Raw genomic sequence first — 16843 nt, 5'->3', positions numbered from 1 at the left:
TAACAAAGCGGGAAAATGAACGTAGTTTCCGCTTCCAGCCAGGGGCTGGACGTGTGACGGAGGGAAGCGGTGGCGGTGTATACAGAATTTTGTTGTATTTTTACTTGAAATAAGTTACCACATTTTAATGAGCTTATTTTGTTACCTTATTTCTTAATAGCTAAGCGCTATACATGGTGCTTAAAACGGATAACACTTGAGTTTAGTGTTGCAAATTATTTTGTTTCCTCACCAAAAACACGTATTACTAGTGACCTAATAGGGGGGTTCCTTTTCATTGTGGCAATATAGGGTATGTGGAACAGTGCAGAGAACAATTAATATCAAACTCCGTCCACAGAAAATAAACATACTAAACTGTATATTGCGATGATGGGATGATTGGCTGCAATGCTTAACACTATCAATAGGTGTCAGTATATTTTTTACACATTCATGGTAATGACTGCTGTAACTCAAAATATGTTATTTTCTGCAGTGCTTGATACTAAGGGCTAGATTTATCAAAGCCATTCTCCTCTAATATCGTCCAAAATAACGCATACAAACGGATCCTCATATTTATCAAAGCACTCTGCTCCTATAATTGCGCAAATCTGAAAGAAACTTCTTCGCACTTCACTTGCATTTGCCTAGGCGCACAGGCGCGCTTTCGAGTGCAGCAATATACATTAGTAATAGGCGTAATTTAACAGCCTGACCTACAAATACGCCCAGTTGCTTATTCATCATTGCTTTACGCCGATAATTCCGGCGTATATTTCGCCATACAGACTGAGTCGTTTCAAAAGTTCAGCGCAAAGAAGATACTGTTATTCCCAGTAATTTGCGCTTCCACAGGCGCATATGTTACTAAAAGTTTTATATGTATATATTGATATATTCATTTTTGTGTCAACTTATGGCACAAACAGCACAGAAACATTGTGTAATATAAATATTAGCTAATTAGTTACCTAAAAAAGTTTTTTTAATAATCAAAACATGGCGGCGCAAATATTTATAGGGAGTAAATGCTGTTCCAGACAGGCGCAATTTATCATTACTACGCCCCAGCTCGCCTGCGCAAAGTTACGTCTATTTTTTTGATAAATTTAGGCGCACATGTGCGCCTCTCGGGAGGCGAGCTGGGGCGCAGTTACAGGCGAAGAACATACAGAGTTCGCCTAGCCTTTGATAAATCTAGCCCTAAGTTGCATAAAGTACAGTTGTATAATTGAATCTTTGTAAATTATATAGAAATATTAGAAAAATGGGTAATCTCTTATTTTAGCGTTTTTTATTTGGAGCGTCTGCCCAATTTAGTATTTTAGCGTATTTTATTCTCAGTGCTCTCATTGGTAACACAATGTTTATACAATGTTGCAAGTAATCAGACAGCATGGAAACCTGTGAAGCTAACCATTTCATGCCTTCAGTTTTAACAACTAGTATTATGCCCTGAAAAATTAACCCTTTATTGCCTACAGTAACTAGTATTATGCACTGTACAATTAACCATTTATTACTAGTATTATGCCCTGTAAAATTAACCCTTTATTGTCAACAGTAACTAGTATTATGCACTAGGGCTGGGCGATATGGTAAAAAAATAAAATCACAATTGCGATTTAATAGCGATTTTCTTATAAATGACACCCTCATTTTTCAATAACATTTTTATTTACAACTACAGAATATATATATATATATATATATATATATATATATATATATATATATATATATATATATTCAAATTACCTAAATAAAAGCATCTAGATAAATAATAGTAATAATCCTACGACATCCCAGCCTGTGGCCTCTTCTAGACTGAAGTAGGGCGGCTAAACCTTAAAGGCAAACGTGCTGCTGGTGGGTAAACTCACTACCAGATGTGTACAAGCCCGGCCCCAACACCAAGTCGCACTCCCTTCCCCTTTGGCTGCTTCCAAGCTTTTGATCAGCTTCTTGATCTTCCATATCTCCACATTCCTATCTGCAGCACTCGGGTCGTCCGCCATCTTCTCTCCTTCTGCTCTCTACAGTAACGCTGTGCAGCAGAAACAAGACAAACGGTAGTCAGGCAATACCAGCTGCAACTCTATACTATTAGATGTAGATTCCCTGCGAGCAGCCAGCGGCCTTTACCTGTGCCTTATCGCCAGCTTCTCTACCGCTCCCTCTGCGTTGGATCTCAATGGAGGTGGCTCAGGCTCTCAGCAGTGATGTAGAAACCGGCTTCTCTTCTCTTTCTCAGTCACGGCTGCATGTGTTGCAATCCAAAGCCTTTTCACATGGGGCGAGTGATGTCACTTCCCGCCGACAAAACTTTCATACAATGTGTGCATACCTGCTTGTTCACACAAATACGGCATAATACAATTCCCTATATTCAGGTTGGACATATCTCCTGTACGTCATAGGGGGCGGGGATAAAAAACGCATACTCTCGCGGTTTTTAAAGGGACACTGAACCCAATTTTTTTTCTTTCGTGATTCAGATAAGAGCATGCAATTTTAAGCAACTTTCTAATTTACACCTATTATCAATTTTTCTTTTTTCTCTTGCTCTCTTTATTTGAAAAAGGAATCTAAGCTATTTTTTTGGTTCAGAACGATGGAAAGCACTTGTTTATTGGTGGGTAAATTTATCCACCAATCAGCAAGAACAACCCAGTTTGTTCACCAAAAATGGGCTGGCATCTAAACTTACATTCTTGCATTTCAAATAAAGATACCAAGAGAATGAAGACAATTTGATAATTGGAGTCAATTAGAAAGTTGCTTAAAATTGCATGTTCTATCTGAATCACAAAAGAAAAAATTTTGGGTTTAGTGTCCCTTTAACCCCTTAATGACCACAGCACTTTTCCATTTTCTGTCCGTTTGGGACCAAGGCTATTTTTACATTTCTGCAGTGTTTGTGTTTAGCTGTAATTTTCCTCTTACTCATTTACTGTACCCACACATATTATATATCGTTTTTCTCGCCATTAAATGGACTTTCTAAAGATACCATTATTTTCATCATATCTTATAATTTACTATAAAAAAATTTATAAAATATGCGGAAAAAATAGAAAAAAAACACACTTTTTCTAACTTTGACCCCCAAAATCTGTTACACATCTACAACCACCAAAAAACACCCATGCTAAATAGTTTCTAAATTTTGTCCTGAGTTTAGAAATACCCAATGTTTACAAGTTCTTTGCTTTTTTTGTAAACTATAGGGCCATAAATACAAGTAGCACTTTGCTATTTCCAAACCATACCCGTTTTGGTATATTTCATGCCACCATTTCACCGCCAAATGCAATCAAATACAAAAAAATCGTTCACTTTTCACAAATTTTTTCACAAACTTTTGGTTTCTAACTTAAATTATTTACAAACAGCTTGTGCAATTATGGCATAAATGGTTGTAAATTCTTCTCTGGGATCCCCTTTGTTCAGAAATAGCAGACATATATGACTTTGGTGTTGCTTTTTGGTAATTAGAAGGCCGCTAAATGCCACTGCGCACCACACGTGTATTATGCCCAGCAGTGAAGGGGTTAATTAGGGAGCATGTAGGGAGCTTTTTGGGGTAGTTTTAGCTTTAGTGTAGTGTAGTAGACAACCCCAAGTATTGATCTAGGCCAATTTTGGTATATTTCATGCCACCATTTCACCGCCAAATGCGATCAAATTAAAAAAAACGTTAATTTTTTCTCAATTTTAGGTTTCTCACTGAAATTATTTACAAACAGCTTCTGCAATTATGGCACAAATGGTTGTAAATGCTTCTCTGGGATCCCCTTTGTTCAGAAATAGCAGACATATATGACTTTGGTGGTGCTTTTTGGTAATTAGAAGGCCTCTAAATGCCGCTGCGCATCACACGTGTATTATGGCTAGCAGTGAAGGGGTTAATTATGTAGCTTGTAGGGAGCTTGCAGGGTTAATTTTAGCTTTAGTGTAGAGCTCAGCCTCCCACCTGAAACATCAGACCCCCTGATCCCTCCCAAACAGCTCTCTTCCCTCCCCCACCCCACAATTGTCCCCGCCATCTTAAGTACTGGCAGAAACTCTGCCAGTACTAAAATAAAAGGTATTTGGCCCTTTTTAAAAAAAAAAAAAAAAAAAAAGCATATTTACATATGCTGATGTGTAGGATCCCCCCTTAGACCCCAACCTCACTGATCCCCCACTAAACTGCTCTCTAACCCTTCCCCTCTGCAATAATGGGCGCCATCTTGGGTACTGGCAGCTGTCTGCCAGTACCCAGTTTTGTAACAAAATGTGCCTTTTTTTAAAAAAAAAATTCCCTTTTCTGTAGTGTAGCTTTCCCCCCCCCACCGAGACCAACCCCCAACCCCTTCCAGGTCCCTTAGATTATATTTTACTGTAATGGTGTTTTTAATTTTTAACCTTTTTTTCTGTAGTGTAGCGGTTCCCACCCGCTCCCGCCCCCGCCCCGTGCACGCGCCCGCCCACCACCCCCGTGCACGCGCGCGCTCCCGTGCGCGCCCCCGTAGCTCCCGCCCCCCTCCACTCCACACTGAGCACCGATGGCCGCCCACCCGCCTCCCACGTAAGCTCCCACCCACCAACGATACCGGCCACCGATGTCCGGTGCAGAGAGGGCCACAGAGTGGCTCTCTCTGCATCGGATGGCCAAGGGGGGTTATTGCAGGATGCCTCCATATCGAGGCATCACTGCAATAACCGGAAAGCAGCTGGAAGCGAGCAGGATCGCTTCCAGCTGCTTTCCAGACCAAGGACGTACGCCACACATCCTCGGTCATTAACTGTATTTTTTTTGAGGACGTGTGGCGTACGTCCTTGGTCGTTAAGGGGTTAAACCGCGGCGGTTAATCGCGGTGTAAAACCGCAACCGCGAAAAACCGTGCAGCCCTATTATGCACTATAAAATTAACCAGTTATTACTAGTATTATGCCCTGTAAAATTAACCCTTTATTGCCTACAGTAACTAGTAGTATGCCCTGTCAAAATTAACCCTTTTTTTTTTTTTTTTTCTTTCATGATTTTGAAAGCATACAATTTTAAACAACTTTCTAATTTACTTATTATCAAATTTGCTTCATTATCCTGTTATCCTTTGCTGAAGGAACAGCATTGCACTACTGGCAGCTAGCTGAACACATCTAGTTAGCCAATCACAAGAGACAAATGTGTGCAGGCACCAATCAGCATCTAGCTGCCACTAATGTATATGTGAGTATTCTTTTTTTTCAACACGGGATACCAAGAGAAAGCACATTCGAAAATAGAAGTCAATTTAAAAGTGTCTTAAAATTACATGCTCTGAATCATTCAAGTTTAATTTTGAATTTCCTATCCCTTTAACTCTTTCTCTGCTACTATAGGGGCTACAGTGTGCAATTTGTGTATTATTTTAGGGTCTGTTGTATGTGGTTTTTGGGGCAGAGGCTGCTCTAGAGACTTTTAAAGTCCTTAGGCAGAACTTGAACATGAGGCCCCCTCACATGCTCCTACACACAGTCCTTTACCCATACTTTCACACACTCATATACAAAGACATTTACCCACATATGCACACACTCATAAACACAATCATATACCCTTACACAGTGGCGTCACTGGGCTTGGTGTCACTCATGGTGTCACCCCCAGCAACCCCTCCCCCCCACTACAGGAATACAATTTTTTTAAAATTGTAAATTGAAAGAGTAGAATTAGTACAGGCCATACTTGTACATATACACTCACTCATATATAAACGACAATTATTATTATTATCATCATTATTTTGATAGGCACAGGCACTTAATGTACAAATACAAAACCACTTAAAGGGACACTGTACCCAAAATTTTTCTTTTGTGATTCAGATTGAGCATGAAATTTTAAGCAACTTTCTAATTTACTTCTATTATCAAATTTTCTTCATTCTCTTGATATCTTTATTTGAAATGTAAGTTTAGATGCCGGCCCATTTTTGGTGAACAACCTGGGTTGTCCTTGCTGATTGGTGGATAAATTCATCCACCAATAAAAAAAATGCTGTCCAGAGTACTGAAACCAAAAAAAAGCTTAGATGCCTTCTTTTTCAAATAATGATAGCAAGAGAACGAAGAAAAATTGATAATAGGAGTAAATTAGAAAGTTGCTTAAAATTGCATGCTCTATCTGAATTACAAAAGAAAAAATTTGGGTACAGTGTCCCTTTAACCCTGCACTCAGACATCAGTTTGACAAAAGCAGACTTTTCCTTCCGAAATTTTTTTTTTTTTACTAGTGCCCATTTACACAATGGCATAGCATCTTATTGCCTTATTTACAGCTAATATGCCTCTCTACTCTGATTTTGTTAGAGAGATTGCAATGGAATGGAAGTAGCACATTCATGTTAATGCATAATTATTTCCACGCCCCTTTAACACATTATCTTAGATTATGTATATATACCTTAGCACACTTTAGCTATCACACACCTCAAAACATTGACAATATAATCATAGCAGGACCTGGACATTACATTCTAGAGGTTGTAAATATGGTGGCAAACTTAAAGGGACATAAAACCCACATTTTTTTTTCTTTCATAATTTAGCAAGAGCATGTCATTTTACAACTTTCCAATGTACCTTTTATTTATTTTTTAAATCTAATTTGCTTCATTATCTTGAGATCTTTTGTTAAAATAAATATCTAGATAGGCTCAGTAGCTGCTGATTGGTGGCTGCACATAGATGCCTCATTTGATTGGCTCACCCATGTGCATTGCTATTTCTTCAACAAAGGATATCTAAAGAATGAAGCAAATTAGATAATAGAAGTAAATTGGAATCTTTAAAATTGTATTCTCTGAATTATGAATGAAACATTTTGGGTTTCATGTCCCTTTAAGTATATTTTACCTACAATAATTATATACGCTAAAATACTTCATAGGAATGAATGTTAAATTCATTCTTAGAGTACCTCCACCTAGTCAAAACTCATTTCTGTAAGCCAGAGGTCTTCAAAGTATAGCAAAACTTTCAAGATGAAGTATTACACCCACAAGCACTCATAAGGCAATTACAAAGACATTCACTCACAGAGATGCACAAGAATTAACGGTGTAGTAGAGGGCACGGATGTACAGTCCTATTTATTGAATATGATCAGTGCAACAACACAAGACTCTTACACACACACACACACACACAATTATACAAGCCCCTATAGGCAACCACATGCGCGCACACACACAAGCCCCCATAGGCAACCACATGCACGCACACACACACAAGCCCCCATAGGCAACCACATGCGCGCACACACACACAAGCCCCCATAGGCAACCACATGCGCGCACACACACAAGCCCCCATAGGCAACCACATGCGTGCACACACAAGCCCCCATAGGCAACCACATGCGCACACACACAAGCCCCCATAGGCAACCACATGCACGCACACACACAAGCCCCCATAGGCAACCACATGCACGCACACACACAAGCCCCCATAGGCAGCCACATGCGCGCACACACACAAGCCCCCATAGGCAGCCACATGCGCGCACACACACAAGCCCCCATAGGCAGCCACATGCGCGCACACACACAAGCCCCCATAGGAAGCCACATGCCCGCACACACACAAGCCCCCATAGGAAGCCACATGCCCGCACACACACAAGCCCCCATAGGCAGCCACATGCGCACACACACATGCCCCCATATGCAGCCACATGCGCGCGCACACACAAGCTCCCATAAGCAGCCACATGCGCGCGCGCACACACGCCCCCATAGGCAGCCACATGCGCACACACAAGCCCCCATAGGCAGCCACATACACACACACACACGCATGTCCCCCCATAGGCAGCCACATGCGCGCACGCGCGCAAACCCACAAGCCCCCATAGGCAGCCACATGCGCGCGCGCGCACACACACAGACACACACACACAAGCCCCCATAGGCAGCCACGTGCGCACACACACACATGCCACACACACGCGCCCCCATAGGCAGCCACATGCGCGCGCACACACACAAGCCCCAATAGGCAGCCACATGCATAGACAAATAAGTGCCCATAGGCAGTCACACACCGAAACAAATGTTTTAAAAAAATTAACACTTTGTAATACAGGTGGCGCAAAACCCTGCCTCAATTACATCTCCAAATACAAGCAGTTTTTATACAGGTAATAAAGGCACAACATGTGCAGGCATTCATTTGCATAGTACTCAATATACATGCATTATGGAGTTAATTTTATGCTTTTAACATTCTCTAACTTTTGCCTCTGTGCTAAGAGGGTTTTTCAGCACTGTACATATAAAGCACAAGGATCTGAAATCAGTGTGTCCCCTTACTTTGTTTTGCTGCATGTTTTCAGCTAACTGTGGTTGGGGTGAATCTCCTTTATGTACCCTGTCTGTGCGACTGGAGTGAGTTCTGACTAGGTGGAGGCACTCTAGGTACAACTGAGTTTACCATTCAATCCTATTAAGTATTTTAACGTATTTAATTATTGTAGGTTAATGAGACTTAAGTGAGGAAACATAGGCAAACCAGGAGGGTCTCAGACACTGTACGGCGGGACATGGGCACACTGGAGTGAATTCTGACTGGGTGGAGGTACTCCAGGACTATCAAGTATTCATTTATTTGTATAAAGTTTTTTTTAAAACTATTTAATTATTGTGGGTCAGTGAGACTTAAGTGAGGACACATAGGGACACATAGTTACACCTGACAAGATCTCAGACACTGTACGGAGGGATATGGGCATACTGGAGTGAGTGCTGTCTGGGTGGAGGCACTCCAAGCACAAAATAGTTTACCATTCATTCCTATTAAAGGGACACTGAACCCAAATTTTGTCTTCCGTGATTCAGATAGAGCATGCAATTTTAAGCAACTTTCTAATTTACTCCTATTATCAATTTTTCTTCGTTCTCTTGCTATCTTTATTTGAAAAAGGCATCTAATCTCTTTTGGGTTAAGACCCTGGACAGCACTTTATTATTGGTGGATGAATTTATCCACCAATCAGCAAGGACAACCCAGGTTGTTCACCAAAAATGGGCCGGCATCGAAACTTACATTCTTGCATTTCAAATAAAAATACCAAGAGAATGAAGAACATTTGATAATAGGAGTAATTTAGAAAGTTGCTTAAAATGTTATGCTCTTCATGGCCGTAATTCAGCCTCCAAAATCAGGGAGGTTCTCCTGGTAACAGAATTTTTTCAAACCAGAGAGATAGGGGAAGAGGGCAATAAAGACCTCGCAATAGTCGCCATTGACGCGGCTAAGGCATTCGACTCTGTCTATTTTAGCCACTTGTTTACTTCACTAGCCAAATTTGGATTCAGGGATAAATTTGTTAATTTCATATATAATTTGTATACATGTCCATCCACTAGACTAATAGTTAATAACTCATTATCCTCGAATATTGCTATTAAAAGGGGAACACGACAGGGCTGTCCCCTGTCTCCCCTTCTCTTTGACATTGCAATAGAATCACTCGCTATAAAGATCCGTCAGAGTATTGAAGGCATTAATTTTGGTGAACACATAATGAAGGCTGCATTGTATGCGGACGACGTCCTTTTATATATTTCAAATACAAAGTCGAATATACCCAAATTGCTTAGTATCATTCAACAATTTGGCTCCTTTTCTGGGTATATGGTTAACACCTCCAAATCGGAATTATTCTGGTTAAACAAAAACAAGGATTCAATCAAAGATAGCCCATTCAAAGAGGTTTCCGAGTCTTTTAAATATCTGGGTATCATCATACCAGTCAATTACACTGAGCTGTATAGAGCCAACATAACACCCATATTAACAATGATCTGTGAAAGGCTAAAATCTTGGCAAAGTTTACCTATCTCATTATCTGGAAGAATAGCCCTATACAAAATGATTCTTCTCCCGAAACTTTTGTACATATTACAAAATACTCCATTAATATTATATGGGAAAATACTCCATTAATATTATACGGGAAAGACATTAAGCTGCTTAATAGTGCAGTTAGGAAATACCTCTGGCAGGGAAAAAAGGCAAGAATTTCTCTAATAAAACTAACCTCGGCAAAGGAATACGGGGGTCTAGCATTGCCAGATATCAGGCAGTATAACTTGGCTTTCTTAGCAAGAACAGTGACAGATTGGATTCTTCTTAAAGATTATGTTACAAATATTTCATTAGAAACAAGTATCTGTCACCCATATCTCCTTACTGGTCTGGTGCATTGTTCACCTAAACTGTTACCCCCCGAAATCAAAAAGCTTAAAAGTATCTTAAACCCGATTAAAGCCTGGTGGAAAATAGGGAACACCTTGAGGTTGGATTGTAGTGTGTCCCAATACCTACCAATAAAAGGAAACCCAAGATTTCAGCCTGGTATCGAAACACCCATATTTGATAGATGGTCCCAATTAGGACTGAATAAAGTTAGGCAAATTTTTTAAAATGATTCAAATGTTATAAAAACATTTGAACAATTGAAAAATGAATTTAATTTATCACATAAAGAATTTTTTGCATATTTACAACTTAGACATTATGGACTAAAGATTACTAAGAATATGGATTGGTCATGGAGTCTGGGAAAACTGGAGAATTGGTTGACTTTGATAAGGGCAGGACGCATGTCGATCACCCCTTGTTATACACTTTTAAACGCCAATAAAGGAATCTCCTTACTGGCACACTTAGCAACAACATGGTCCAGGTTAATTCCCTCTGAACCGGTAGAATCAGATAGTGTGCAGAAGTCAATAGATCGAGTTACTCGGGCTACTCTATCTGCCACATGGAGGGAAGCACACCTCAAAATCTTACACAGAATACACTTTACCCCAGCCTTAGGCTATAAAATACATAATCCAGATTTCGGGGCTTGCCCAAAATGCTCTTTCGTTGCAGCAGATCTGGTCCATATGCTATGGAACTGTCCAAAAATACGTCAATTTTGGCACAAAGTCGAATTCTGGCTTAACAAAAACCTGGTGGCTGCCCCTCTGATACTTACTTTGACACAGATTATTTTCTGTGTCCAATTGGAAGCACGGCAACAACCTCAGGAAAAATTAATTATTCTCACAATTTTAGCTGCCAGATATCTGATACTCAAGTATTGGAAAAACACAAGGACCCCCTCAATTCTTGAGATGAAAAATTGTTTGAAGAAACAATGTATGATTGAGCAAAGAGATACTAATATTGATAATGAGGGAGACATAAAAAAATTCTTCTTGAAATGGTCAGCCTTTATTAAGGGCTATCCAACTAATGAAATAGAAATGATAATTTTTCCATTCAGGAATTCAGAACTGGTTTTGCTTAACCTGTGGTAGGGGATGGGGGTCAGGGCTGGGAGGGCTGGACCAAATGTATGTTATAAGTTATCTTCTTCTTTCCCCCTTCCCCCCCCCTCCCCCTTTTTTTTTTTTTTCCTCTTTCCTTCTCTACCGGCTGGAGGGGGGGGGGGGGAGGACACATGGAGGGGGGGCAAGGTGGGCAGGAGGTCAACACAAGTAATATGAGTTAACAACACAACTAATGTATTACGGCATTATGAGTTATTATTTATATAATATGGTACATAAAGTCAATTCTTTATGGTGTCAAGATTGTTGCTGTCATGGTTTCTGAATTAATTACTAAACACAATTAAGCAACATGTCAATATGAGTATTAAATATATAATGGTACATTAAGTTAGCCGTCCATGATGTAATAGACAGGAATGATTATATTTAGAATGTTATTGTCATGTTCATGATTTATAATTTTTGGCTCATCTTGTTTATTTTATATTTACATTGACTGTTGACTCGCTTGCTATGCATTATTCAATGTACATTAAGTTAGTTGTTCATGATGTAATAGATAGAAATGATTATATTTAGAATGTTATTGTCATGTTCAAGATTTACAATTTTTGGCTCATCTCGTTTATTTTATATTTACTTTTACTGTTGACTCGCTTGCTATGCATTATTTAATGTACTAATCCCAATAAAAATGAAATTGAAAAAAAAAAAATGTTATGCAGCGCATATGAATAGACCGGTCCGGTCGCCAATGGCGAGTAAAAATTCCTGCGGGCAAGTAAAATTTACAGTTTACCAGCCCGGCTGGCGATCTCACCATTGGCAGCTTTGCACTATTTTTTGGGGGGCAAAATGTGTTCTTTTTTATTCATACTGCAGCCGCACTATTTCCCGCACTATTTTTGCAGCGCCTTAACACTACTACTAGCAATACTAGCGCAGCGCATTAATTCCATCTATCTTGCGCAGCGCATTTATTTCCATCTAGCTTGCTTGTCCGTTGTTAGTGATGTCACATCAGGGCGTACAGTGTTTTTAGGGAGCATACACACTTTTATTTGGGAGTATTGATACAAGCTTGTGTTCCGGATGATACATTGATGTCACAGCAAAGCTCCTCGTTAACGGCAGACACTTTATGTTTTGTGGGGCACCTTGTTAGCGATGTTGCAGCTGATGCACGATTTTGTATGGACTACAATAGCAGCGGAAATAATGAAAGAAAGTGCTGCTCAGGTTTGCATTACTGTATATTTTACTGACATACCGACCATGCTTCTGGAAGTTACCTTAGCAATGTCACAGCATACGCACTATTTTTTTGGGAGCAGAATACCGGTAGCAGACACTGCAGCTCAGGTACTAATAAATCCTGTTCCATTTCAAAGTGATGGCTATATGATGTGGCGCTATCTTAATAATGTCAGTGAACCATCAAAGAAGAAGAAGGTAGATGATGCAGAAAAGAGAGAAAGGGCCAGACAATATGAAAAGGAAAAGAGAGAGAGACAATTCAAAGACAGCTGGATGATTAATGATAAGGGGGAAAAGAGAGAGTGGCTTGTGTACAACAGCTCAAAACAGATTATGCTATGTAGTGTATGCCAGGCATTTTCAAACAAACGGAATGCATTTGTGGAAGGTACCAGCACAATGAAACTTGAAGGTATTCGATCACATGAGCTTTCATCAGGTCATCTGTGGAGTGTCCAGTGTGAGTCAAACCGAAAATTAAAGCAGACTGAAACACCTGCTGGACAGGCAATCGCTACCATGACAAAGGCACAGACAGAGAAACTAAAACTACTGTTTCGCAACGCTCATCTCCTTGCCATTAAATCGAGGCCTTTCTCTGACTTTCCAGATTTGTGCAAGTAAGTAAAGTGTATGTTTTTATTTGTTTGACTTTTCCCTATAACTGTGTGCTTGGTTTATATTACTTTTTTATATCCCAAATGCTAATTTTTATCTCTTGACTATTTTGTTTCTACAGACTTGACAAAATGAAGGGTCTGGATGTGGGAGATGCCATATCAGCACGGTCATTTGTACACTTTATTGCACAGGAAGAAAGAAAACATACAAAAAGAAAATATGCAGCTGCCAAGTTTGTTGCAGTCTTGTGTGATGGTTCAGTTGATAGTGCAGTGGTGGAGGAAGAAATTATTTATGCTAGATTTGCAATAGAAGGCAAGGTACACACAAGATTTGTGGCTTTGCAGTCAGTTGAAAAGGCTGATGCTGAAACCATTTCTCAGGCAGTAAATGCAGCAGTTACACAACACCTTGACCAGTCGTGGAAGGAGAAACTAGTTGCAATAGGCACTGATGGAGCAGCAGTGATGCTGGGAAAAAATGGAGGAGTTGTGCAGAAGCTAAAAGGACAGAGAAAGCATGTTGTTGCAATTCACTGCATGAGTCACCGCTTGGAGTTCAGTGTCAGGGACACAGCAGCCAATAATGAGAGTCATCAGAAGTTAAAGGATCTACTTCTAGGGTTATATTTATTTTATCACAAGTCAGCACTCAACCGTGCAAATCTTAAGAACAGCTATGCTTCTTTGAAAATGAGGCCACTATTGCCTACACGAGCAGATGAGACACGATGGGTAGGCCACTTCTGGCGTGCACTTGACCATTTCCTCAAAGGTTACAAAGTAATTATACAACATCTTGATCAGGTATGTAGACCTCTGCCCCTTCCCTCTGCTATCTCTATCTCTCCAGCCTTCCCTTGCTTTCTCCCCATGTCTCTCAAGCCCCCTTTTCTCTCCCTCCATTTCACCCTCCCCACTCCTGTTCCTCACTATCTGTCCCTTTCCCCCTACCTCTTATTCCTTTTATCTCTCCTGTGCTGCTGTCATTCACTCTCTCTGCCTTTCTCTAGCTCTCCCTCCCTCTCTCTGTCTCTCAAAATTGAGAAACCAAATCCCAGAGAGAGAGAGAGAGAGAAAGAAAGAATAAAAAATGAGCAATGGGGAATTATGTATTGTATACTACTTTATTTCTAGGCCCAATCTCCTGATGCAAAAGGTGTGAGAGGAGAACAGCAAGCAAAGGCTAGATGCTTTTACAGAGCTGCTACAAGTCTGTCAATGGTCCAGTATGCTTGTTTCATGTATGATGTGCTTTTACAGCTATGCAACTTGTCCAACACTCTTCAGAACCGAAATGCAAGTGTTGCAGATGTCCACAACAGTTTGGAAGTGACAAAAAAAATACTGATCGCTCTGAAAGAGAGGTATGTACTTTTTTGTTTTGTTGTTGTTTTGTTCTATAAGAGGTTTTGTTCTTATGTTCATATATGTTCCAGGCCTGTACCTGGGTCACTTCTTCATTCTATTCAGTATGATGAAGAAGGCACAGCAAGGTTTGAAGGAGTTGAGTTGAAAGGAAAGAATGATGCCTTCAAGAGTTCAAAAAAGAAGTTTCTGGAAGCAATACAGTCCAGCTTTGAAGATCGCTTTGAAGACATTGAAGAAGGAGTTCTTCAGGCAACATCGGTGACATCCTTCAAAACATGGCCTGACAAAGAAAACTCAGAAGGTATTTCTACATTTAAAATGTAATTAGAGATGTTCTCTAATCATGTAAAATATTATTAGGACATATTAAACAAAAATATATGAATTACATATATTTTGTTTAATATGAAATATACATTTATTTTGTTTAATATGTCCTAATTAGTATAGTTTATTTTAGTAGAGCAAAAAAAATATGCATCAAACATGTTTGCAAGGAATTTCTTGTTTTCTTTCTTCCAGACTTTGGCAATGAAGACATTGTAACTCTGACCAGTCAGTTTCAACCAGTACTAGAGGCACAGGGTGTTAGTTGTAGGGAAATAGTGAATGAATGGACAGTTCTTAAGACTAGTTTGTATAACAAGAATGACTGGGAGAAGAAGCTGAAAACGGTCACCTGGCCTGAACTCAACAGAGAATTCGGAGATAAATGTGGCCATCTTCTGAGTTTGATGGACTTGATCCTAACCTTGCCAGTCAGCACATCAGAATGTGAAAGAGGCTTTTCCAAAATGAAGATGATCAAAAGTGACTGGCGCTCCTCCCTCATAACTTCAACATTGTCAGATTTAATGATTGTAAACCTTCATTCTGCACCAGTAGATCAATTTGATCCAAGTGATGCAGTAAGGCATTGGGCAACAGCAGGACCAAGAAAGAGAAATGTCACATACAAAAGGTCTACAAATGAAACATCAAATTTAGTAATTGCTGAGGTTGCAGAGGTTCCAATCCCTTTTGATCATCTTGAAAATGATGAGGAGCAAGCAGAAGAGTTTGAGGTGTCAAGACTTAATGAGGTTTATGATTGTGAGTTGAACTTCCCAGAGCACTCTGACTCAGATTGACATCTGTTAACAGTTTCAACAATGTTTCATGTGCAGCATAGATCAGTTACTTTCTGTATTGACTTCAATACAATGGCTGAGGCTCAGTTACTAATTTTATTTTCAAATTTGCTTAAAATATATCAATACTAGTTCACTAAAAGTCTAATTTCGCACTATTCCATAGTTCAATGACTGTATAATTGGACCAATGTCAGGAATGTATACAAAAATAAAGAATACAGGTTTGTGAGATTATAACAACAAGGTGTCTTTTGTCCTTTTTAATGTATAATGTACACATATGCAGAATGCGCACGGGCGAGTAAATTTTCCTGCGGGCTGGTAATTTTTGGCAGTTACTCGCCCGATGGGCGAGTTCAGTTTTTGGGTAATCATAGGCCCTGGTTATGCTCTATCTGAATCACAAAAGAAAAAATTTGAGTTCAGTGTCCCTTTAAGTATTTTAGAGTAATTATTGTAGTTCAGTGAGGACACATAGGCACACCTGTGTGTGTCTGAGACCTCTGGTGTGACTGTTTCTTCACTTAAATCTTACAATAATTAAATACGCTAAAATACTTAATATGAATAAATTATCAACTCAGTTGTACCTAGAGTGCCTCCACCCAGACAAAACTCACTCCAGTGAGCTCTTGTCCTGCCATATATTGTCCTCCTGGTGTGCCTAGGTTTCCTCACTTAAAGGGACAGTCAACACCAGAAATTTTGTTGTTTAAAAAGATAGATAATCCCTTTATTACCCATTCCCCAGTGTAACATATTCAACACATTTATACTAATACACTTTTTACCTCTGTGATTATCTTGTATCTAAGCCTCTGCAAACAGCCCCCTTCTTTCAGTTCTTTTGACAGACTTGCAGTTTAGCCAATCAGTGCTTACTCTAAGGTAACTTCACGTGCATGAGCTCAATGTTATCGATATGACACACATTTACAAACGCCCTCTAGTGGTGAAAAATTGTCATTGGGCCTTCAAGGTCTAAGAAATCAGCATATGAGCCTCCTAGATTTAGCTTTCAACTAAGAATACCAAGAGAACCAAGCAAAATTTGTGATAAAATAAAGTTGTTTAAAATGACATGCCCTATTTAAATCAGTAAAGTTTATTTCTTTTGCAAGATGTACCGAGTCCACAGTTTCATCCTTACTTG

General features: G+C 39.6%; 1 protein-coding gene across 1 annotated transcript; it reads left to right on the top strand.

The window, feature by feature from the left end:
* Positions 1-13654: 13654 nt before the first annotated feature.
* Positions 13655-15927, top strand: LOC128664388 (zinc finger protein 862-like). Its single transcript, XM_053719219.1, has 4 exons — positions 13655-13993; positions 14324-14553; positions 14626-14858; positions 15080-15927. Exons 1-4 carry the CDS (start codon positions 13655-13657, stop codon positions 15685-15687), a joined length of 1410 nt encoding a protein of 469 aa, XP_053575194.1. The 3' UTR covers positions 15688-15927.
* The last annotated feature ends 916 nt before the right edge of the window (positions 15928-16843 follow it).

This window comes from Bombina bombina, chromosome 6 (genome assembly GCF_027579735.1).
Source record: "Bombina bombina isolate aBomBom1 chromosome 6, aBomBom1.pri, whole genome shotgun sequence".
Lineage (NCBI taxonomy): Eukaryota > Metazoa > Chordata > Amphibia > Anura > Bombinatoridae > Bombina > Bombina bombina.
This window is presented reverse-complemented; position numbering and strand designations above follow the sequence as displayed.